The sequence below is a fragment of the Mustela lutreola genome, chromosome 6 (assembly GCF_030435805.1).
Source record: "Mustela lutreola isolate mMusLut2 chromosome 6, mMusLut2.pri, whole genome shotgun sequence".
NCBI classification, from domain to species: Eukaryota; Metazoa; Chordata; class Mammalia; order Carnivora; family Mustelidae; genus Mustela; species Mustela lutreola.
The window spans coordinates 63,793,475-63,819,631 of NC_081295.1; the positions used below are offsets into that span (position 1 = coordinate 63,793,475).

Below are 26,157 nucleotides of genomic sequence, written 5' to 3' on the forward strand. Positions count from 1 at the left end.
TACCCATCTAATGCAACAAAGATAAGGTAGTTGAGCCAATAGTGATTAAACACCAGATATGTTTATATCTTAGGAGAAAACAAGCCAATGAGAAGCATCCCCCAGCTCTGACATAACCACTGGCCTTGCTATGAGGTAGTAGAACTAGGTAGGGGTGGAAAGGAGTGAGCACTAGAAGAAATTGAAGAAATTGAAACCTGGGTCATGGATACGTAGAGTGAATATATAACCTATCCCAGCCAGGACCCTGCCAAGAGTGAAGGAAGATGATTACAATCATACAGAATAGGTACAACCTGGAACCGTCCCAAGGTAATCAGGTCACATGAAGACTCTACAGATGGGGTCATTGTAGTTGGGGTTAGGATCATAGTCTGAGCCCCAGGCCTACTAACTCTCCATGGTCAGGGGAGATGGAGACTTGAGCAGAGTAAGGAGAAGCCAACTACACATGGCATCTGCTTTTAGACATATCCCCTCTGAGGAAAAATAATGTTCTGCCCAGGGTCCAGGGGTGAGAGAAACTTGCAGGTGGGGCTTGTGGAAGAAGTGCTTTTCTTTTTCGCTTGTAGTACCTATGGATTCACTAGATCTCTTCATTGTTTAAGTGCCTAATATGAAGGGAGCTTCATTTGGACAAAATGTGCAAGTGACCTAAAGGAATGATGGATACACCATAAAGAAACCATTGGGCAAAAACTCTAAAGAGCCATTCTAAGTTTAGCTTTCAAAAATCCTAAGTTTATTTAAAAAAGAAACAAGAACAAAAACAAAAACCCAACAAGTTTCTGCAACTTTTCCAGCAAAGTGAGAAGCCTCACTAATGTCTCAACTAGACTATGTCTCCCAACTTTTTAGTATATAGGAAATTCTACGAGTAAAAGTTTTCTGAATTACCAAATATTCTAGTTACTAGCAAATTATAGTGTCTTTCACAACTCAAAAAGCATTTCAGAATTGTATTGTGTTATAGATTTTGTAATTAATTATATATGTAGCTGGTAGAGGCTTTACATCTCATCTTGGAAAGTCTAGTCCTTTTATGATTTGGCTTTACTAAATATCCATGAATTAATAAGTTAACTTACTACCTGGAGAGTTGGAGCAGTGGATATCATCTATATGATCTAATATTGAGGATTAAACTGGCATATAAAAAATAAGTATATAAAAGAACAATGTGTTCTTTTCAAAAATACGCATGTGAACTCACATGGAAATGTGGAAATGTTAGAAGAAATATAGAAAGACCACAGAGTCTGTCCTTGCCATTAGCAGAGGTCAGTGAGAAGACTCATTTAGAGTCATATAGCTGGGATGTGCCCGGGTTACATCAACTAACTTTGTTAACTACCTCTTAACCAACATTCTTCTCACTCAGCTCCATGCTTGAAGGATTAAGTCTTCTTTGAAAACTATTGTTTTCCTATTTCTCATGAGAAAGTTATATCCTTCAGTCAAGGTATTGGTAGTGTGGACTTGCCCAAAGTCACTGAATAGATTTCTCAGGATTGGCAGGTGAATACCAATGGGGGTAACCATTGCCCCTATAATCTGTAATTGTAAGTGATGCTGTAGACAAAAGCTATCTCAGAAATAGACTAGTGGTGAATAAGAATACCAATGTTGAAGGCACTTACTTAATGGCGGCTTGCAGCTTCTCACACAGAACAGTAAGCACAGAGACAAGGTCATCACAGAGGGACTCAACTGTCGACCCTTCAAACAGAAGAGATTACAAGCATTAGACATTAGCAGAGGGCACTAGAAGCTTCCTCAACAGTCCTTCTCATCCTCTGCTTTTGATGTTTTCAGGACTGAAAAGAAAGTTTTCAGATGCTGAGCCTTCCTCAGGCCACTAAAATGATCATAGAAAATATAATTATTCATTTCTGAAGTAAAAGACTTCAAAAATTAGGTTCAAAAATAAAATGATACATTGTTTACTATTATAAATTAAACTCATTCACACTTAGCAAAAGGAGAGTTCATTAATTTAAGAAACAATACAACTGACAACAATTTCCACAATATTTAGGTCGGTAGACTACAAATGTATCCCTATTCTGATCTTTGAAATTTCTGGATCTCTTGAGCAGATTTGAGTTGCATCAAAGAGATAAAATGTGGCAGCATGGAAGAAAGATGGGCTTCTCAAACTAAGGAACCAGGGAAAGATGGCAAAATAACTTACTCCCCATTTGCACTACTTTACCTATTTTCCCAGCATCCTCAGGGCACACAGTTGCTAACAGAGCAATGATCAAGGCCAGAAGAAATAATTTTTCCTCCAGACATGTTCATGTTCAGAAGCTAGCAACAAAACACCCACAGAAGCACTGAGTGTATTGGAGAGAGGGTGAAATTTAGAATCTGGTCAGGTACTGGTTCACAACTTACTGACCATGAGAGTTTGGGTAAGCTTCAGTTCTCCCTTTAGGGGAATGGGTACAAATAATCCCAATCTCACAGAATTGTTGGGCCCAGTGAAATAACAAGTGAAAGCGTTTGTTTTTCTAATAACAAAAAACTTTAAAGATCTATACAATTGTGGCTGAGTATTTGATGAATGTAGAGATAAAAAAAATGACCATGAGGTTAAGAATGATGGAGAAAAAAATGGCAAGAGCATCAGACAGAAAATGACAGTGAAGTCAGAGGAGGATGGGAAAGAGAAATAGCTAATCCTGAGAATTTATGCTCTTCCATGAAGAAACAAACCTGAGAAATGATAAGACAACAATAAGACACCACTAAAAATAACTAAAACCCATAAGTCCTTAAACAAAGTTTTAGATAAAAGTCAGTGGGTCCATCCACTTTTTACTAATATATATTTTTAAAAGATAAACCTGTGGTCAAGAGGACTTGGACCTCCTCTTTGGTTTATAAACCCAAAGTGAAGGTTTTACAGAACCACAATGACCCAAGAGAGGGAAAGACAGGTGGAGCTCGTCACTGGGAGCTTCCACAGGTGGTGAGATGCTGAAGCATGTTCTGGTAGGCAGCCCAAGAAGGGAGCGAGGGGGAATGAAAAACACAAGCTCAAGCAATCTTTCAGAGACGACTTAATGCCTTTCTCATTTCTTTCCTTCATTCTGTGTCTCCTAATTGTGGCTGCTTGGCTGCATTTCTTTCCACCTTTTATTCCCCTTTTCATCCTCTCTGTAACCAACTTTCCTCTCACCTCCACCTTGTCTTATTGTTAACATGCAAAGATATCAAAGAAAAGCAGATTTTCTAGTATTTTTTAAATTACTGAATAAAATATGAGATAAAACATGTTTCCATTTTCTAAATTCAATGGTTTGAATTTTTCATATCTTTTCAGAAAATACTACCAAACTAAGAAACAAAATAAAAGACCCCAAAAAACAAAAGACAAACTACTTGTCAGTTATCGGTAGACCTCTGTTTTTCCTTTTCCTCTGGGTCAGAATGAAATTCCTTACCTGGATTTCATCTGCCACTTATATTGAGCTGTTTGTCCTACTGTCAGATTCCCTGTGAGATTAATTTTTTTTCATATTAAAAAAATGGCATTTCACCAACTTACTGTGGTACAACAGCTCTATGCCAATCAGGTTTCTACAACCCTCTATCCAATTCTCATTTTAACAATTAATAAACCTTACTTCATGGAGAACAAAACAAAGTAAAAACAAAACAATGACAACAACAACAACAAAAACAAAGTCACATAAAAAAAACCCTAGCCTCCAATAGGGAGGTATATGAAAAGTTACTCTCCTTCACAGAGTTGGAACAGAAATAGGTGTAGGGGCAGGGTACAGGGCCAGAAGGAAGGTTAGGGAACAGCTGATGAAGTACTAGCTGGTAAAGCAAAGCTAAGCAGAACCTCCGGAGAGCTTCCTGAGAGCCCCACTCACCTCTATATCCCCAGCACCAAGCACATAGTAGGCATTCTTAGACTCGCTTTTTAAACTGAACTAGCAAAAATCAAATGCAATACCTTGATTCCTGAATTCCTGTGGGACATCCGGGTTTTCAATTATCTAGCAAGGGAAACACACACAGGACAATTAGGAGATTCAGGCACCAAAATTCCTGACTCCTACACCATGGAAAATTCTAGGGAACAAATGTCCTTCTGAGTGGCCCCTCCAGGTCTTGATAGCATTTCATTACCCATGGTATTTGGGAGAAGCCTCTGATGTCTGGAACTGAGCTCATCAGTTCCTAAAATAATTCATTCCAGACTCCACAATCTTCATAAAGGTTTAAGCCCTTTGCTCATTGTATGATTCCAGGGCGCTGAGCTAGGGCCTGGAGCTATCCCTATGGAAACAGGTGAGTTACCTTTGCCCAGATGGCTTGTTCCAAGGTCACAGCCTATACTTTGGTTGGCACCTACTGAATACGGACTCTTAGTAATGAGAAGGATTAAAATAGTGGTCTGTAGAAAGGTTCTTCAGTCTTCCTACCTCTGAGCACTGGGAGAGAAAAGGGTATTTTCTGGCTGATCAACCGCCAGACATAGAAATCCTCCCAGGGCACTGTTTTGTCTTTTAAACTTGTTATAAGCACATATTTTTACTTTTCCTTGTTCATCAATTTGCAAGCTCAGTGGCTTCCATAGCATTCATGGTGAAAGGCTATGTCAATATCTACAGCTCAGCAGTGGCTAAATAGATAGAGAGTGTAGAATAACATTTTCTGGAGAAAATACATCTGAATCATCTTTAAAGGACAGGAGAAGCACTACCACCTACATCCTAGTATTTACATGTGACATTTTTGCTTTTTGAAATCAATAACTTAAAATTTAATAATGCCTTTCATCACCTAAATAATTCGACAATAAAGCTTGATAGTAACTCCAAGATCCTGAAAGCACAAAATCAAATTGTGTGATCTGTTCTGGGAGTAAGGATAGCCATTAAATTGAAATTACAAGTGACTCATGAACAATGTGGGGGTTGGGGGAACCGATTACCCCTAGAGTAAAAAAAAAAATCTGTGTGTCCCTTCTGACTCCCCTAAAACATGACTACTAAGAGCATAGTGTTCACTAGAAACCTTACCAATAAACATAAACAAGTCCAGAAACACATATTTTGTATGCCATGTGTAAAATATTCTGTTTTTTAATAACGCAAGATAGAAAAAAGAAAGTATTAAGAAAATCATAAGAAAAAATATAGTACTATATTTACAAAGAAAATCTATTAGTGGACTCACGTGGTCCAAACCCATGTTGTTCAAGGATCAACTGTACATTTCCTGCTAAGGTTTTTGGCATTCTAGATTCATTTTCTTTCTGTTGTATTTAAGCCTTCCTAATTCTGAGGTGGCCCATGATGCGTTCCTGTGAGGGGTCATGGTACACACTACATATCTTCCCCAGGTAAGGCTAGGTGGGCTGTGGGCGAACACACAGTCTCTTTTGAATGAACCTCTCCACTCCTGTAGACCACTTGCCTTTACTAGCTTTTTAAAAAATCACTGTTCTTAGCTGACAAAACTTGGGTCTCCTGCTAGTAGACATTGCATATGCTTCAAATATTAGCATCCTGAGAATTATTTTTCTGGGACATGGAAACATCTCCGGGGACTGCATGAGTAATGGAAAAGAAATGACAGGAAACACTAATTTTCCACCTAATTTGGGATCTTGCCTCAGGTTGGGTAAGTCCAGATGGTCCGTGATGAGCAGGACCAGAAGGCTTGTTAGACACATAATACCACAAGCAAAGGAAGATAACCCTCTGAGTTTTTGAGGTTTTTCTTTTTTTTTTTTAAGATTTTATTTTTAAGCAATCTCTACACCCAATGTGGGGCTCAAACTCATAACCCCATGATCAAGAGTCACACACTCTGGGTTTTACCGTGACCTTTATAATGTGCCTGTTATCCTTCCTACAGAAGAGCAAGGTGAGCTAAAAGGCTGAGTCATTTCACTTAAAGCCTCATATTCTCCTTCTTAACATTTTAAAAATAAGATTAAGTAAAGGGATACAATGGAAATCACTTTGAAACTACAAAGTTTCGTTTAAATGTTTCATCTCAAAACATGGAGACACCATTAGTATTACATTATTTCATCACATTGCCATTTAGCAAGGATGAATTACGAATGTATGATTAATACAAGATTTTCAACGTCTTAGGTTTACTTATTTTAAAATGTGTTTTTAATGTTTTTTGGGTTTCTTTTCTTAGCATGTTTGCTATTTATAATTTGAATTTCCTTTTAACTACTATTTCCACGCTATAATACTCAAAATCCTAATTTAAGTGAAGTAGTTTTTAACAAAGGGTAACCTAAGGTAATACTCTCAAGATAAAACAATTTTTTAATATAAACTTGGGCTATGGACATAGCAAATGTAAAAATGTAAACAAACAAACAAAAAAAACCAACAACCATTTAAATAAAAGTGTTTGCATTTTCAGATTAGTGTGGCTTTTTCAAACCCTATCTGCTGCAGAGGCAAGAGACCAGCGACTTAGTTCTGGCTCTTTTACTGATAAGCTCATTCATTTTAGATTTCAATTTCACCTTTCTGGGCTTCATCTTCCTCATTTGTAAAATGAGGGCTAAAAGAATTTGACTAGAAAAATCCTAAGGTTCCACTCAACTGTAAAAATTAGAAAATAATTGAGGTTAAAAATTAGATAATTTAAGTTAAACATGAGAACTTCACTTTCATGAGAACTTCACTTCTATAAAGTTAACTTCTGAGATATTTCAGACCACCCCTGAGATTTTCTATTTTAGAGAATAATAAAGTGTTCATTTAAGAATACTCCTTGTAGATTTTTAAAGAATTTTAATCTGAATTATTCAGAAGCAGATAAAAAAACCCACATCCCTATTTTAAAGAATTATCATCTCCTTCATTAACATTCCCCAAAGATAAAATATATGAGAAGCCAACAACATTTACATTTTTCCTGGGAACACTCATTTTAGACAGTCTGTTCAAGTTTAGATCAATAAGTGCCAATGGATTTTGGTGACAGAGAGAAGGCAAATCAAGCTTTACCTTGATGGTCCCAGAAGATGAAGAAAGATCTGGAACAATCTTTTAGTTAACAAAGAGCAACACACACCTAGCCTCAAAGCATGTAATTAATTGCTATTAATTTTGCCTAATTTTGAACTTCTGGTATTTGTTAGGATATTAACATAATATTTTTATATAAAATTTTCAATAATGACTAAAAAATGATAGGAACCATAAGGAAAAACAACTCTCAAAACTTTAAACAGATAAAAATATAAAGAGCTGAATTTATATAAATGAATATTCTTCTAAACCAAGTAAGCCTCCCCCACTGCTTCAGGAGGCCACCCTGGCAGCAGGTGGGAGAGGAGGGAGCATCGAGGGTGTGGGACACACAGCATGCAGTTACACAGAGACGCCGGCAAGCCCGCTCACCGTATTCTCCTGCCTTTGTCGTAACTGTAAAGTCAAGTCACTCAGCATTTGACTGAGAGTTGCCCGCACAGCCGTGTTTATACTACGTTGGTGACAGCTACATATGTATGTCTCAATGCACACCTGGTAAAGAGATAAGATAGCAACATACACGCTCTGTAGATAACCAGTTCATTACCAACATGCTTTGGAATTAACCAGAGAGGACAGTAAATCCCTCTTGTACAGAAAGTCAGCCTGATTTAGGACTAATTATTGATGAGTACTATAAATCTTTAAAAATCCCTGAAAATTTGTTTTGAAGCCAATAGGCAAGTAACATTTTCCTAAAGATTATCACTCTCAAAACTTACTGTTCTGAGCAGCATAGGAGAATGCAAATGAGTGATTTTTAGATATGCCAGATAATTCTACTGAGAGCAAACTCAGGTGTCTGGAAATTAATCCGGAAAAACTCCTTCCATGGTCAAACAGGAACAGAATTTACTCACTCCTATGTTATGAAGTATGGGGAAAGGGCTGTTAATCCTTTTCTTTTGTACTGTAAACAGTGATCTTGGATTTACGCTCTAGCTGTGTTCTGGAAACCTGATACAAATGGACAATCGGCTGGGAAACTGAACAGCGTGGCTTAGGGTAAAAGTGTCTTTCCATGACTACGTTGCATCTGAATTGGAAAAACTATGGATGGACTTTAGAAACCTGGCGAGAAGTCACAGGTTTGGGTTTCCTGAAGTGAATCTTGTCATTGCTCATGTCCTCTGAGAGACTTCCGCCAGCTCTGCTCATGGAGTTGTTATGGAAATTCTGGTTCCTCCGTGGTGGAAACATGGGGGCTCCTAAGCCAAGGTGACTGCACCCACCGAGGGGGCTCTCATCTCTTGTTTCAAGGCTGACATTTGAGACCCGCAGAGTAGCTGCTGGACGACTGCAAAGGCTCCTCCTTCCTGGGAGAGAGAAATGCCTGCCAGGGCCCTATTTCTCTTCCCTGTCGTGGATCTATTAAGCAGATGTCATGCGAGTTGTGGCCTATGTGGGTCTTGTGAGTCTGAATGTCTACTGGGACCTGAATAGACTCCCTGATGGCTGCAAGCATGGAGAAATCTCAATTTGGGGATTTGATGATGATGATGTTTAATGTCATGACTTTGCAGATTTTATTTCCTCTAATTCTTCTGGAAGCTATAGGGATGGTCATAACAACAAAAGCATGCTTTAAATTTACCTGCTGCTTTCTGTCTATCAGGTGGGTCATCCTTTCCTGTTTACTAAGTATATTTAGACCCACAAAAAGAAAGAGATTTAATGTACCTTAATTATTTTTTGAGGGATAACTCTGAGATTATCTATAATCAAAATAAAGAGTTCTCACCTCCATGACAAACTTAATTTGATGGATAAGAAGGGAGATGGAAGAGATATTAAGTGTTAACCTTCATGGCCGCTATCGCTTATGCTGGAACATTCTTTTGGGCCTCACAGTCATAACTTTTCAGGAAAATTAATAATGTAAAAGTAAATAGTCTCCAACAGCTAAATTTATCTATTGAATCCTTAGTAGTCCGATTGAGGATTTACAACTCATAAATTTAATTGGAAATTGGCTTAGATTAATTTGTTTTTAGCTAAAAAAGAAAAGCAAATTCCAAAATAATTTATTTTTCAAATTGCCATCGAAGGGCATGTCAGTTTTAAATTCATTTTCTCCAATGATCATGGATTAGAATGTATGCAAAGGCACAAACTATACATCGGTATAGTATGTGGAATGCGTATACTTGGCATGTCATGAAATGATGTGCAAATGTGGGAAATACATCTAAATGAGTGCGGGGCATCACTTTGAGGCAACAAATGCTCTGGAGTGTCCTTCAGCAGAGAAGGACTACTCATGACTCAAAATTTAACAGTTTTCTTTAAATCCCATGTTCTCCCCAGAAATCTTCATAGCTATTGATCTTTAAGATCTCTGAGCTCTGACATTAATTGAAGGGGGATTTTGAAGCTGCAGAAGCATTAAAGATGAGAAAGTAGCTATTTTGAGAGCTAAACTCATACTCAGTCTAAGCATGCTTCTTTTAAATTCGGATAGCCATAGCGGCTCTACAACCTCCCTTCAAAAATTTCATTAGTCACTTTAGAGCCATGAATGAAAGCATGGAGGAACCAGAGTTTATGTAACGCACATGGTACTGTATCTGGGCAAGAACTTCCTAAATGCCAAATGCATTTCTTTGAGTTTTAACATCACCACCACTTCTAGTTGCTAATCCCAGGGGTACAACACTAGGAAGGACTCCTTGCATGCTTATATGGCTTAAAAAAAAAAAAAAAAAGTATTAATCTGGGGCACCTGGGTGGCTCAGTCTGTTAAGCATCTGGCTGTTGATCTCTGCTCAGGTCTTGATCTTGGGGTTGTGAGTTCAAACCCCACATTGAGCTCCATTCTGGGTGTGTAGCCTACTTAAATAAATTTTTAAAAGGGTTAATCTAAGAAGCTCACTCTGCTTACAATGGATGTGTAAGTACTTACTATGATAAAAGGGTATCCTTTTAAATATAAAAATGACCATGTACCTAATAATATTACTATCTTTAATTCCACACAAAGAAATGCTCTATCAGCTATCTTGACATTTTCTTAAAAAAAAAAAAAAAAAAGAAAGAAAAAAAAGAAAAAGAAAAAAAAAGGTTCTCATACTTTTTACAATCATAATAAATGGGTAAACCAGGAAGGGTCCTAGAAGGAAGGTTTTCATGACACACCTGACCACTATATTCCAAGCCAATGCTTTTTCCCTTTGTAAATGTTTTTCTGCCTCTACCTTAGGGTAGCGCTAAAATGAGCGCACTGAATCGGAGAAGTCGAGAGAATAGCAAGTCCAAAGGCAGGCTGAGTTTCTGGGAAAAGGCTCATCAATTTCCTCTTATAGTATTTCCAGTGGCACTTCTACCGCTCATCAATTTCCTCTTATAGTATTTCCAGTGGCACTTCTACCTCCCCATGCCCTTTGCTTTCGTAGTGCAGAGTTTGACCCTTAAGGACCCTAATCCTGTATCTCTACCAGACACTTAAAGGGCCAAGTTAAATACCTTGTGAAAAGCCACAGGCCCCTGATGGCCAGGGAATGCACGAAGACACAGGGCAGTGAGGAGTTTCGTAACGGACTTTTTAGCCATTTCATGCATTTGCGGACGTCCAGCTTTATGGCATGCGAAACACAACTGAGGGCAAAACCACAGAGTTAATAAAGCAAAACAAATGCCGAAAGCAGAAGGAAAAAGAACAAGAAAACATAAGTCTGCAAGCCATACATAAGCAACCAGAGTAAGAAGTATCCTCAAGTAAGAAGATGGATAAATAACAGTACACGGTTAAACCCAGGGCAGAATTATTATCACTTAATACAAAGCAAAATAATAGAATGTAATTGATACTCAGCGTTGGCCAAAGTGATGACAAATTTTAAAGTAGCCGCCGCAAGAGAAATCGGTTTAGCTTGGCAAAATACATATGACCTTCACTTTGTTGAACTGAGCATTTGCCTTCTCTTTCCTATCTGAATGGGGTTCCTGGCACAGCTTTGTTAAATCTGTGTATGATACTGAGTAACAAGTTCCATAAACAGATCGGATAGTGTGTTTTCAATGGGAAAATTTTATGGAGATGAAAAATAATGTATGGTGATAAAAAATAGAAAGATCAAAGGCTGAGCTACAAGAAAGCAGAAGAAATGTCTTTTTATATAGGGAAGTTATGAAAGCTTGTTGATCACATTGGAACCATAGACGATTTTGACCATTACTACAAGTCTCAACTCTACACTGAATCATGATGACAACCTGATGGCCAAGGCGCTTCCAGGTGAACAGCTGTAACAGGCGGGAATGTGACAGAAGGCACCTCAGGAAATGGTTCCTGCTGAGACGCACACACACACACACACACACACACCCCAACACACACAATAACTGAAGTTATTATTCCTAAGGAATATGTGTATAAGTAAGCCGAACCCCCATGCAGGGTTGGGATATGTGTTCATTTTCCTTTTGGAAATTTTTCAAGTGTCCAAGCATACGTGGACACCTCTGACTGTGATTTCCCTTTTCCTCCTCCATATTCCTCTTGGCTTAAGCTGGCATATTAAAATGGCTTAAGGCACCTCAACCTTTAATTCCTGCACCGGGGTCCCCAGAAGTTCTACTGAACTCTAGCCCTGCTCTATGAACTAGCCCAAATGAAGTAGAGAGGATCTCTGAACCACTCTATGTGTCTTCTAACTCCATGCAAGTTCTTTAAGAACTGTGTAAGTCAGACGTTACAGGGAAGTGGGGAAAATCTTTGCAAAAGGACTCGTTTGCTCAAAGCCCATCCAGCAGCAAATAAGCAGAGAACAGACACTTCCAAGGAGTCAAATCAGAGTCAGTAAAGACAGGCCCGGAAGGAAGAAAAGAAAGGTTTCCAGAAGGGAGAGTGGAGATGCTCCTCCTTAGAACAGGATTTCCTTACTTCAGTGGCCTCAGCCAGTTTGATACAACAGTCTGGGCTCCCTTGTCCAGTTTTCTTGCGAGGAGGTGGGGTTACTCCTCCCAGTTTTAGGTGGAACATAACAAAAAAGATGCTTCCAAGAAAAACTGACTGGGTTCCTGTGTACTTTTCCTCTGGATTTTATCTGCAGACTAATCTGCTTCTTAACTGTAGAATATTTAATTTGCTGTATGTCTCAAGAATAATGCTACTACATCAAACTAAAAGAACCAAAACGTATCACTGAACATTCAGGAGTTAGAAGTCAGCCCAATTAAAAAAAAAAAAAAATACTTTAGTGACAACTAGAATCATTAAATCGGTATCTCTGGTAGCAGGTCTTCAGCCTTAATGGTTTTGAACTCCCATGGAGTAACAAGGAACACTAAATGAAACTATAAACATATAAACATCAGGTCATGTGATGCTAGCATAAAGCTCAGAGAAGCTGAGTATCGATGCATAAAGATACCCAAGAAGGTGGCGCATGCCTGCCAGTCTCTTGGATCTGTGGTCACAAAAAAAGTAAAATTCTTCAGTACTATGCTTCACACGTGAGAACACCACACCGCTGCTTTCTAACTAAGCACTGTGGTGAAGATCCAAGGTGGATGAGACGGCCTACGAATGTCAGGTGGTTGCCAATATTATTACGGCAAGATTCTACCAACATTTTCTAAGACTAATAGTAGCGAAGAAGCAACATAATACAGTGGTTAACAGCCCATATTTGAAATATAAAAAGTCTGAATTTGAATGTCTAGCTGTAGAAACTTGGATAGCAAATTATTCTTACTTTTCATGGGATTCTTCATCTGCCTTGGTTGGGGTAAAGATGAGAGGAGAATGTTCAGAAAACACAACTTATTGACACACACTAGCGACTCCGTAGCTAGTAGCTACCATTATTAGCTGGTTATTATTATTAACCAGTGTTTGGCAGTTGAGGGATGGATGGACAGATGGAGTGAAAGAGGGAGGACCCTGAAACTAAGAACCTTAAACAAAGAATGGTCTTTGAGACACTTTGCTTGGGCTTGATAGAATAAAAGACTGGAAGTTTCCCACAAGTCAGTAAGATTGAATCAGCAAATACACATTTATAAACAAGGCTTTCTCACTTTGAAAAATTCCTCAGAGAAACCTTGAGCAGGCTTGAGAATACACCCTGAAACTTTCCAAAGAAACAACATTAACCGTTTTCAAATTCATTCCACAGAACTTCTGGCTATGACTTCTCTTCTTCCTTTACCCAAAGACTGTCAATTTTTACTCCCACAGCTTCTTCCAATATTAAGTTACTACCTCTGGAAAACTCAACAGCAAATCTGCTCATTTGGGCATCATGCTAGGAGAAATCTTGGTCTAGATTTCAACCAATGGCAAGAAGGATTATGTATCCATAGGGAGTTTTTATTTCTGATTATTCATGAAATTGAACAGAAAACACATATTGCATATTTCATAATTACCCATTTCTAAATTTGACAATATGTCTTATTCTTCCTGTATCATGAAAAACTGTGATCTGAAAAACGTTCATTATTAACAGTTTAATTAAGCAAGTTAACGTGAGACATACAAATGAAAGTTTATTTACATTTCGAGTGCTTAATGATCCTTTTACTGTTTCAACAGTGCCTTGGGGGAAATGGCCTAATTCTTCATAGTTAAGTACACATCCCTATTTCCTGATCAACAGGTTTCAGGGTAAACACTGTTCTTGAGTAAAAGTCACCCTTCCAGCAGGGTAAGAAAGAAGAGGATGTCTGGATTTTTTCTCAACATTTCCACAGGAGTTTTAAATGGTTTAAATGCTTTTTTTTTATAAAATTGTTTCCCAAGCTAATAGCAAAAGTGACAATACAACATTCTTTTTTCATTAAGTTAAAGACTTATTTTTCATTAAGTTAAAGGCTTATTTTTATGAAAAGTTCAGATAAAACTAAGAAAGCTTCCAGGAGCTAACTGGTGGTTTTAGGCTGAGATGTCCTGCTTTCGAAACCAAGATGCAGATTTTCAAAGGCTAAATGAGCAGGTGAGAATCTACAAAATCACTGCACCGAAGTCTAAAGAATGCAATTTTTTTTGGTGGCAGTATAATTTTCTTACATAGTTAATTCTTTCTGTTGATGCAAAATCATTTCTTTTTTTTTTTTTTATATCCTGACACTTTAATGAATTCCTGTATAATTTTCTTACATAGTTAATTCTTTCTGTTGATGCAAAATCATTTCTTTTTTTGGGGGGGGATGGATACAGATTTTTTATTCCCTTTTTTGTTCTTTTTTAAAGAGGGCTTTGTGAGCTCAGCAGCATTTTCATGAATTTTTTTTTAATTTTTTAATTTTTTATAAACTTATAATATATTTTTATCCCCAGGGGTACAGGTCTGTGAATCGCCAGATTTACACACTTCACAGCACTCGCCAAAGGACATACCCTCCCCAATGTCCATAACCCCACCCCCCTTCTACCAACCCACCTCTCCCCAGCAACCCTCAGTTTGTTTTGTGAGATTAAGAGTCGCTTATGGTTTGTTTACCTCCCAATCCCATCTTGTTCCATTTATTCTTCTCCTACCCCCTTTGGCCCCCATGTTGCATCACCCATTCCTCATATCAGGGAGATCATATGATAGTTGACTTTCTCTGCTTGACTTATTTCGCTAAGCATGATATGCTCTAGTTCCATCCACATTGTCGCAAATGGAAAGATTTCATTTCTGTTGATGGACATCTAGGTTCTTTCCATAGTTTGGCTATTGTGGACATTGCTGCTATAAACATTCGGGTGCACTTGCCCCTTCGGATCACTACATTTGTATCTTTAGGGTAAATACCCAGTAGTGCAATTGCTGGGTCATAGGGCAGTTCTATTTTCAAAATTTTGAGGAACCTCCATGCTGTTTTCCAGAGTGGCTGCACCAGCTTGCATTCCCACCAACAGTGAAGGAGGGTTCCCCTTTCTCCTCATCCTCGCCAGCATCTGTCATTTCCTGACTTGTTAATTTTAGCCATTCTTACTGGTGTGACATGATATCTCATTGTGGTTTTGATTTGTATTTCCCTGATGCCGAGTGATATGGAACACTTTTTCATGTGTCTGTTGGCCATCTGGATGTCTTCCTTGCAGAAATGTCTGTTCATGTCCTCTGCCCATTTCTTGATTGGATTATTTGTTCTTTGGGTGTTGAGTTTGCTAAGTTCTTTATAGATTTTGGACACTAGTCCTTTATCTGATGTGTCATTTGCAAATATCTTCTCCCATTCTGTCAGTTGTCTTTTGGTTTTGTTAACTGTTTCCTTTGCTGTGCAGAAGCTTTTGCTCTTGATAAAATCCCAATAGTTCATTTTTGCCCTTGCTTCCCTTGCCTTTGGCGATGTTCCTAGGAAGATGTTGCTGCGGCTGAGGTCGAAGAGGTTGCTGCCTGTGTTCTCCTCAAGGATTTTGATGGATTCCTTTCGCACATTGAGGTCCTTCATCCATTTTGAGTCTATTTTCGTGTGTGGTGTAAGGAAATGGTCCAATTTCATTTTTCTGCATGCAGCTGTCCAATTTTCCCAACACCATTTATTGAAGAGGCTGTCTTTTTTCCATTGGACATTCTTTCCTGCTTTGTCGAAGATTAGTTGACCATAGAGTTAAGGGTCTATTTCTGGGATCTTTATTCTGTTCCATTGATCTATGTGTCTGTTTTTGTGCCAGTACCATGCTGTCTTGATGATGACAGCTTTGTAATAGAGCTTGAAGTCCGGAATTGTGATGCCACCAACTTTGGCTTTCTTTTTCAACATTCCTTTGGCTATTCGAGGTCTTTTATGGTTCCAAATAAATTTCAGGATTATTTGTTTTATTTCTTTGAAAAGATGGATGGTACTTTGAAAGGAATTGCATTAAATGTGTAGATTGCTTTAGGTAGCATAGACATTTTCACAATATTTATTCTTCCAATCCAGGAGCATGGAACATTTTTCCATTTCTTTGTGTCTTCCTCAATTTCTTTCAGGAATAGTTTATAGTTTTCTGAGTATAGATTCTGTGCCTCTTTGGTTAGGTTTATTCCTAGGTATCTTATGGTTTGGGGTGCAATTGTAAATGGGACTGACTCCTTAATTTCTCTTTCTTCTTTCTTGTTGTTGGTGTAGAGAAATGCAACTGATTTCTGTGCATTGATTTTATATCCTGACACTTTACTGAATTCCTGTACAAGTTCTAGCAGTTTTGGAGTGGAGTCTTTTGGGTTTTCCACCTATAGTATCATATCATCTGCGAAGAGTGATAGTTTGACTTCTTCTTTGCCGATTTGGATGCCTTTAATTTCCTTTTGTTGACTGATTGCTGAGGCTAAGACTTCTAGTATTATGTTGAATAACAGTGGTGATAATGGACATCCCTGCCGTGTTCCTGACCTTAGCGGAAAAGCTTTCAGTTTTTCTCCATTGAGAATGATATTTGCGGTGGGTTTTTCATAAATGGCTTTGATAATATTGAAGTATGTGCCCTTGATCCCTACACTTTGAAGAGTTTTGATCAGGAAGGGATGCTGTACTTTGTCAAATGCTTTTTCAGCATCTATTGAGAGTATCATATGGTTCTTGTTCTTTCTTTGATTGATGTGTTGTATCACATTGATTGATTTGCAGATGTTGAACCAACCTTGCAGCCCTGGAAGAAATCCCACTTGGTCATGGTGAATAATCCTTTTAATGTACTGTTGAATCCTATTGGCTAGTATTTTGGTGAGAATTTTTGCATCTGTGTTCATCAAGGATATTGGTCTATAGCTCTCTTTTTTGATGGGATCCTTGTCTGGTTTTGGGATCAAGGTGATGCTGGCCTCATAAAATGAGCTTGGAATTTTCCTTCCATTTCTATTTTTTGGAACAGTTTCAGGAGAATAGGAATTAGTTCTTCTTTAAATGTTTGGTAGAATTCCCCCGGGAAGCCATCTGGCCCTGGGCTTTTGTTTGTTTGGAGATTTTTAATGACTGTTTCAATCTCCTGACTGGTTATGGGTCTGTTCAGGCTTTCTATTTCTTCCTGGTTCAGTTGTGGTAGTTTATATGTCTCTAGGAATGCATCCATTTCTTCCAGATTGTCAAATTTGTTGGCGTAGAGTTGCTCATAGTATGTTCTTTTAATTGTTTGTATTTCTTTGGTGTTAGTTCTGATCTCTCCTCTTTCATTCATGATTTTATTTATTTGGGTCCTTTCTCTTTTCTTTTTGTTAAGTCTGGCCAGGGGTTTATCAATTTTACTAATTCTTTCAAAGAACCAGCTCCTAGTTTCGTTGATTTGTTCTATTGTTTTTTTTTTGGTTTCTATTTCATTGATTTCTGCTCTGATCTTTATGATTTCTCTTCTCCTGCTGGGTTTAGGGTTTCTTTCTTGTTCTTTCTCCAGCTCCTTTAGGTGTAGGGTTAGGTTGTGTACCTGAGACCTTTCTTGTTTATTGAGAAAGGCTTGTATCGCTATATGTTTTCCTCTCAGGACTGCCTTTGCTGTATCCCACAGATTTTGAACCGTTGTGTTTTCATTATCATTTGTTTCCATGATTTTTTTCAATTCTTCTTTAATTTCCTGGTTGACCCATTCATTCTTTAGAAGGATGCTGTTTAGTCTCCGTGTATTTGGGTTCTTTCCAAACTTCCTCTTGTGGTTGAGTTCTAGCTTCAGGGCATTGTGGTCTGAAAATATGCAGGGTATGATCCCAATCTTTTGATACCAGTTGAGTCCTGATTTAGGACCAAGGATGTGATCTATTCTGGAGAATGTTCCATGTGCACTAGAGAAGAATGTGTATTCTGTTGCTTTGGGATGAAATGTTCTGAATATATCTGTGATGTCCATCTGGTCCAGTTTGTCATTTAAGGCCTTTATTTCCTTGTTGATCTTTTGCTTGGATGATCTGTGCATTTCAGTGAGGGGAGTGTTAAAGTCCCCTACTATTATTGTATTATTGTCGATGTGTTTCTTTGATTTTGTTATTAATCGGTTTATATAGTTGGCTGCTCCCACGTTGGGGGCATAGATATTTAAAATTGTTAGATCTTCTTGTTGGACAGAGCCTTTGAGTATGATATAGTGTCCTTCCTCATCTCTTATTATAGTCTTTGGCTTAAAATCTAATTGATCTGATATAAGGATTGCCACTCCTGCTTTCTTCTGATGTCCATTAGCATGGTAAATTCTTTTCCACCCCCTCACTTTAAATCTGGAGGTGACTTCGGGCTTAAAATGAGTTTCTTGGAGGCAACATATAGATGGGTTTTATTTTTTTTATCCATTCTGATACCCTGTGTCTTTTGATTGGGGCATTTAGCCCATTAACATTCAGGGTAACTATTGAGAGATATGAATTTAGTGCCATTGTATTGCCTGTAAGGTGACTGTTACTGCATATTGTCTCTGTTCCTTTCTGATCTACCACTTGTAGGCTCTCTCTTTGCTTAGAGGACCCCTTTCAATATTTCCTGTAGAGCTGGCTTGGTGTTTGCAAATTCTTTCAGTTTTTGTTTGTCCGGGAAGCTTTTAATCTCTCCTTCTATTTTCAATGATAGCCTAGCTGGATATAGTATTCTTGGCTGCATGTTTTTCTCGTTTAGTGCTCTGAATACATCATGCCAGCTCTTTCTGGCCTGCCAGGTCTCTGTGGATAAGTCTGCTGCCAATCTAATATTTTTACCATTGTATGTTACAGACTTCTTGTCCTGGGCTGCTTTCAGGATTTTCTCTTTGTCACTAAGACTTGTAAATTTTACTATTAGGTGATGTGGTGTGGCCTATTCTTATTGATTTTGAGGGGCGTTCTCTGAACCTCCTGAATTTTGATGCTTGTTCCCTTTGCCATATTGAGGAAATTCTCCCCAATAATTCTCTCCAGTATACCTTCTGCTCCCCTCTCTCTTTGTTCTTCTTCTGGAATCCCAATTATTCTAATGTTGTTTTGTCTTATGGTGTCACTTATCTCTCGAATTCTCCCCTCGTGGTCCAATAGCTGTTTTTCCCTCTTTTGCTCAGCTTCTTTATTCTCTGTCAGTTGGTCTTCTATATCGCTAATTCTTTCTTTTGCCTCATTTATCCTAGCAGTGAGAGCCTCCATTTTTTATTGCACCTCATTAATTGCTTTTTTGATTTTAACTTGGTTAGATTTTAATTCTTTTATTTCTCCAGAAAGGGCTTTTATATCTCCCGAGAGGGTTTCTCTAATGTCTTCCATGCCTTTTTCGAGTCCGGCTAGAACCTTGAGAATTGTCATTCTGAACTCTAGATCTGACATATTACCAATGTCTGTATTGATTAGGTCCCTAGCCTTTGGTACTGCCTCTTGTTCTTTTTTTTTGTGGTTAGTTTTTCTGCCTGGTCATTTTGTCTAGATAAGAGTTATGAAGGAGCAAGTAAAATACTAAAAGGGTGGCAACAACTCCAGGAAAATATGCTTTAACCAAATCAGAAGAGATCCCAAATCATGAGGGGGGAGAAAAGGAATAAAAAGAGGTTCAGAAAAAAAGAAAGGCAAAAAAAAGAAAAAAAAAGAATTAAAAAAAGAAAACAAATAAAGAAAAGTATAAAAAAAGAGAAAAAAATATATTTGATGATCTAGTTAAAAAGACGTTAAAAAAGAAAAGGGTAAAAGTTAAAAATAATTGTAGCTGAAGAAGAGAAAAAAAATGAAAAAGAAAAAAAATTAAATTAACTGCAAGACTAAAGAATCATAGGGAGAAAGCCATGAGTTCCATGCTTTGCTTTCTCCTCCTCTGGAATTCTGCTTCTCTCCTTGGTATTGAAACCGCACTCCTTGGTAAGTGAACTTGGTCTTGGCAGGATTTCTTGTTGATCTTCTGGGGGAGGGGCCTGTTGTAGTGATTTTCAAGTGTCTTTGCCCCAGGCGGAATTGCACCGCCCTTAGCAGGGGCCGGGCTGAGTAATCCGCTCGGGTTTGCTTTCAGGAGCTTTTGTTCCCTGAGTGCTTTCCGTAGAGTTCCAGAGGACGGGAATACAAATGGCGGCCTCCTGGTCTCCGGCCTGGAGGAGCCGAGAGCCCGGGGCCCCACTCTTCAGTGCGCCCTCAGAGAACAGCGCCAGTTACTCCTGTCTGCCTGACCTCCGGCCGCGCTCCGAGCTCACCGAGCCTGCGACCGGTTCAAGGTAATACCGAGCTGTGAGCTTACTGTTGGCTCTGTCTCTGTAGCTGGCTTCCCCTTTCTAATACATGTAAGCTCTGCGACACTCAGACACCTCTGGTCCTTCTGTCACCCTGCGGGACCTGAGGCCATGCTGACCCCGCGTGGGCTTCATCCCGGTTTAGCCTCTGGAGCGATGTCCCTCAGCGGAACAGACTTTTAAAAGTCCCGATTTTGTGCGCCGTTGCTCCGCCGCTTGCCGGGAGCAGGCCGCTCACCCCCCCCCCCCCCCCCCCGGCTCTATCTTCCCGTCGCTTTGGATTCACTTCTCCGCAGGTCCTACCTTTCAGAAAGTGGTTGTTTTTCTGTTTCCAGAATTGCTGTTCTTCTTCTCTTTGATCTGCCGATGGATTTTTAGGTGTTTGCAATCTTTAGATAAGCGATCTAGCTGATCTTGTGCTAGCTGAAGTAGTCTCAGTCTGCCACTTCTCAGCCATCTTGACTCCTCCTCTGCAAAATCATTTCTTAAGTGACTACTACGGTGGGAATTGAAAGGTTCTGAGCTATTTTGCAAATTTGAGGAATGATACAGGCCAGTGAGAAAAGTGTTTTTTCCTCTCTTTTGGAGCTAATGTAAACCATGATTTCAGATGGTCCTACTATTTTTCTTTCTTAAATTATCTATATATGAGTCATCTAATAATTTAGTATTTGTAACTACGGATCCATATGCTTATAAATTGTTGCTGTGCTTTTCATATAAATAGATCTGCTCAGCCTGTGCCAGATTACAGAATTACAGAGTAAGGTGGGGGCATTCCCCTCTCCCCTTTTTAAAGGCTGACAGTGGGCCTTATGGTGAAAATCCATGCCTTCAGAATCACCTGGGAAGTGTTACTAAAAATAAGATATGTCCCACTGAGGAACAGTGGGACACCCTGTAGCAGATTAGACCCTTAAAGCATAAGAAATACACTTGATATATATCAAGCACTGACAAATGGGAAGGGGAAAGTGTGGAGGTGGTCTGGCAGGAGATGAAGGGTGGGAGGGATTGGAGAATTAAAACCTTGTACTTATCAAGGGATCACAGTCGAGGGGATGCTGCTGCTGGTAGGATTCCATACCTGGTTGGGGAAGACAGTGCTCACCTGGGTTTTAGATCATTTAAAAGGAGGTTATACTGATATTCAAATGTGGCACTGTTTCCCAAACTTGAGTAGGCCCATGAATCACAAGAGGGCTCTAACTAGAAAGCAGATTCTTTCTCATGAGTCTGGGATGGGGCCTGTGTTTCTGTGTTTCTAACAAGGTCCCAGCAGCTGCTGATGCCTCTGGTCAGTGGACCATACTCGGAGGTTTTATGGCGAAGGCTGGTGGGAGAGAAGAGTCACCATCAGGGTGGCTATTCTCAACCTGACGTCCCCAGCACAATTACCGGGGACCTCTTGCAAAATGTGTAAGCACAGGTCCCCCCAGGAGGGAACAACTCAGATTTTCTGGGGCAACCCTACACATCTTATTTTTACTAACACTTCCCAGGTGATTCTAACATGAAGCCATTTGATGAGAACCACCAATGCGGGAGGAAGGCTCCAAAGGTTGGTGGCTGTAAGTGTCCCACACAGAACAGGGGGTTTCAGGAGTGCAAAGAGCAAAAGCCAAAACTTAGTCAAGGAACTACTGCAAACAGCCAACCTTATAGAGGAACATAAGTAACCTTTTAGAAGCCTATCCCTTGTTCTGATCTTTGATCATTGTTAGTCAATGCTGTGTACTATTCACTTCATCAAAAGACACATTTTCAAGATAAAAGGTAAGGCTAGTTTAACTCCAACACTGTGTCTGCACAGTATTCATCCCTGAGCACGGTTTGGGATAAAGGGAGGTGGGTAGCCTCTAGAAGCGTTCCACCATTTACAGAGGAGGTCATCAGGGCCCCCCAGGATGAGGGGGCTTCCACAGCCAAGCTGTGTGCTGTGTGCTGCACGGTGTGAAGGGCAGAAGCCCAGTCAGACCTGCTGGTCTCGCCTCCTAGTTCCACCACTGCTGAGCTATCTGACTTTTGGGATGTTGGTGGCCCCCTCTCAGTCTGTCAAAGATGGATAAGAGGATTTCCTGCTTCACAGAACTGCTGTGTGGATTGTATGATTTCCTGTAGGCAGAGCTTTTAAAACAGCGACTGGCCCAGAGTAAGTGCTAAATGAACATGAAGGACAGCTATAGAACATTGTCTTTGAGCTGATGTACTTGTCTCTCGCCATAACCAGGGACATGATATGTTCTCGTGCCTCCCCAGAATTACCAGCTCTGAGAGAGAGTGGCCACTGAGGGCTCAGAACTAGAACTGATGCCTCGTAGAAATACGTGGGGCGGTGGGCAGGCCTGATGGATAAATGGTCACTATTCTTCTCTAAGGGAGGCAAACGCTCCAGGGTGTGTCTCTTGTCGGCTCTGGGACGGAAGCCCCAGGTCTAGCATCTGTGGGGCTCGTCATGCTTGGGGTCACTCTTCCTCTCTCAGCAGACTGGGTTGGAAATGTCCTTCCCGTGGACTGGCCTGACAGAGGAGCAGGATTCTTACTCTCCTGAACACGAGATCTATGCCAGGTCTGTACTAGCACAGAGTAGCAATTCTGCATGTTGCCATTAAGGCACTTCGAAATGGTGACTCCTGAGGTGCCTGGGTGGCTCAGTCATTAAGCATCTGCCATCCGTTCAGGTCATGATTCTGGGGTCATGGGATCAGGCCCCGCATCAGGCTGCTTGCTCAGTGGGGAGTCTACTTCTCTCTCTCCCACAGCCAAAGTCAAATAAGTAAATAAAATCTTTAAAAAAGAAATGGTGACTCCCCCGGCCATGACAGTGCAGTCTCCACAGCCCTGCTCTGTCCACGGACCAGAGCAAGGTGGCAAATGGAGGGAGGCATGGGAGACATGGCCCACTAAACTGGGTCCCGCTGTGAACAGGGAGGTGGAAGGGCCTGCCTGTGGGCCTGCAGGAGAGGCAGAGCTTAAAACATCATGTGGGGGCCTGCACCCTAATGGGAGACCCCCACCACCCAATACATGACGGACTGTTCATTTTCAAGATCTTCACCGAGTCCTTCCGAATTCCAGAGAATATGGTCTCAAGCCTTTGTCATAAACTCTGAAGTTCACATGAGCATGGGGAACAACACGTTTTTCTGTGATAGTGTGACCCCGGCTTCACGACCTTCATACAGTTGTCCTGCTAGGGACTCTTCCCCAACTAAAGGATCACAGAGGGCCGGAGCGGGAAATGGAGAGCTAGTGAGCTAGTTACCGCTCCCACAGGAAGCTGCCTGATCGATGCCCCATCCTTTCAGGGTCCTGGCCAGATCAGTACTGTCCAGTGGACCGTGGACGTCATCATCAAGTGCAGCTCCTGACAGCAGTGGCGTGAACTTACTGCGAGGCTGGGTCTGCCCCAACAGCTTCGCACGTGGATTCTCTCCCCCTTGTCCAAATGGCACAAGCACACAGCTAACACTGCCTTCACAGAAAACAAACACAGGGCTGGGGAGGTAGCCAAGGCAACACAGCAGGTGGGCAGGAGGTGGGAGTGCTGGGGTTTACATCCAAACAGTGCTCCTCCAGAGCCCAGAGCACCACTTCTCCCTTCCTGCCACGGCCACCGCTAACCTGGAAGACCTCTGTCTCTATATTGCTTTGGGGCGGAGAGTTTTTTTTTTTCTTTTCCAAAAAACAAAACAAAAAAAGCTTTGTTTTTCCTTTGTAGGTTTTGGTAGAGACCACTGTGTTTTGATGCTTTATTCTATCTAGAAAGGCCTGCGGAGTCTCTATTCTGCGTTCTAACTACCTGCCGTAAACAGCCTGAGCTTGGGCACGACATGGCAGTGTGTGTCCACTGCTCAGGAATGACATCTTGATCAGATTTGCATTCAAACACTGGTTCCTGGGAGGATAGTAAAGGCAACCTTCTCCTTCTCTGGAAGGCAGCTTGGGAAACCCTGGTAGCTCTCTCTCCCCTCTTGAAGGTCCTGAAACAACCTGTGCCCCATCCCCCACCTCCCAAACTTCCATCAGCTGGGGTGTGGGGGGTGGGGACTGGCTAGGCAGGAACAGCTGCTTTCCCTTCTCACCCTTCATATGGCAAAGGGCTAACAGGCTACTTAGATGCCAATTTGTTTTCTTGCTCTAATTAGAAACTACATTTGTCATTTAAAAAGCGAACTGACACGTACTGAAAATAGTCCAAATTATCCAGAGCGGAGGCTGGTAATTGCCAGGGGCTGACGGGAGGGGAGGGTAGAGAGTTACTCTTCAATGGGTCTAAAGTTTTAGTTACACAAGATGAGTAAGTTCTAAACATCTGCCAAGCGACATGGTGCCTGTAGTTAACATTACCACACTGTACACTTAGAAATGTGTTAAGGTAGATTTTGTGTTAAGTGTTCTTACCACACACACAACAAAAAAGGGAACCTGCAAATAATAGGAATACTCACAGGAGTCCCTTAAAAATCGCCTGAAAAATATTACTGATAGATAGTTGTTTCTTTACCTATACGGAGTAAAACATAAATAGGTTAAAGAAAGGTGTTCTTTCTACCTATACAAATACACATTTGGGAATTTACATTGTAGTTAGAAGTCAGCTAATCATTTCTTGTTCTTTTGATAGATACATAAAAATGTTCAATGTGCTCAAAAATAACTTTCTCTTACTCTTCACTCTTTTAAGGCACACGATACCATAAAAGGCACAAGTAGAGGACAATAGAAATACTACTCGTGATAGGGTTAACTATGTGAGATGATGGATATTTTAATTAGCTTCACTGTGGTAATTATTTCACAATATGTATGTATATCAAAACACTAAATTGTAGACTTAAAATACATAGAATTTTTGTCTATTATATCTCAACAATGAGAGAAAGAAAAAAAGAAAACATGTCCAAAATGCTACATTTCTACCTGGTATACTCAAGAAATGATGATCATTTCTATAAAAAAACATGTATACCCCTGAGTGCTGACAGTTGAGCTTTTTCTTCCTAATTTCAGAATTCAGATTATCATTGCCTCTTTGAGGTCTGCACATGTATTCCTGTCAAAACACATGAATCCTGAAGATACTCTTTTCAAGAAATGGAAGGAAAATTATTCTAAGTGTATTAAAGTATAGCTTTGGAATGTTGACATTTCCAAAAGCCAGAGGCATCTGCCAGGCACTGGAGAAGCCAAGAATTCTGTTGGACATACTTTTGGGAGTGCTGGAAGGCACACAGTTCCCTAGCCTGCAACACAGATGGGAAAGAGAAGGCTTTCCAATGATAGTTACAAAATGTGTTCATTGGGCTTTAGGAGACGGGCCTGGAATTTCATCAATAAACGTCTCTTTCACTCTCGTACCTGGTTTCTTGAAAACCATTTTTTAAAAAATCAAATGCTTTTCAATTATTCTTAAGAAAAATAGACTCAGAAAGCAAAAGGAGGCGCAGCGCCTAGGTACAGAAGCTTTGGGACAACCAGTACTGTTATTTCCATTTTAAAACCTCAAATGAAGCAAACCAAAGCATGCAGAAGAGCATTATGACCAAGGGTGACAGAGCCCACAGCCTGTTTCCTACAGATCAATTCTTTAGTGGAAACTCCCCAAGGTAATGATCAGAGAAGGTCTCACCCTACTGCTGGGCCTCAGTTCCCCTCCTCCCTGGACTTCTCCCAGCCTGGGGGAGGCAGCTGTGAGCAGGCAGCCAGGGAACACAGCACATGCTCACTGGGAGGAGGGGGCACTACTCACCTCTGCAATCTTCAGCACTGCGCTCCCGTTCAGGTCGAATGTCGGGGTGTAGGTGATGCAGAGTAACACCTTTAGCAACCGGGAGATGAGGAAGGAAGAGAGAAGGGGTTAAAATTTAAGAAATAAAGAGAAACGTGGGGCACGTGGGTGGCTCAGTTGTTAAGTGTCTGCCTTCAGCTCAGGTCATGATCCCAGGGTTCTGGGATGAACCCCGCATCTGGCTCCTGGCTCCCTGCTCGGCAGGAAGCCTGCTTCTCCCTCTCCCACTCTCTCTGCTTGTGTTCTGTCTCTCGCTGTGTCTC

At 40.4% G+C, this 26,157-nt stretch overlaps 1 protein-coding gene across 4 annotated transcripts in view; it reads right to left on the minus strand.

Annotated features, from left to right (window-relative positions):
* ARFGEF3 (ARFGEF family member 3) overlaps positions 1-26,157 on the minus strand; it is a 178,936-nt gene that overhangs the window by 87,659 nt on the left and 65,120 nt on the right. The window contains exons 5-9 of one of the 4 annotated variants that reach the window (XM_059177439.1): positions 25,856-25,924; positions 10,500-10,631; positions 7,407-7,529; positions 3,974-4,016; positions 1,641-1,719 (exon numbers count right to left, since the gene is read on the minus strand). In XM_059177439.1, coding sequence (XP_059033422.1) covers positions 1,641-1,719; positions 3,974-4,016; positions 7,407-7,529; positions 10,500-10,631; positions 25,856-25,924 — 446 coding nt within the window. The remainder of the gene's footprint in view (positions 1-1,640; positions 1,720-3,973; positions 4,017-7,406; positions 7,530-10,499; positions 10,632-25,855; positions 25,925-26,157) is intronic. The other 3 variants (XM_059177441.1, XM_059177440.1, XM_059177442.1) reach the window with 3 other exon arrangements.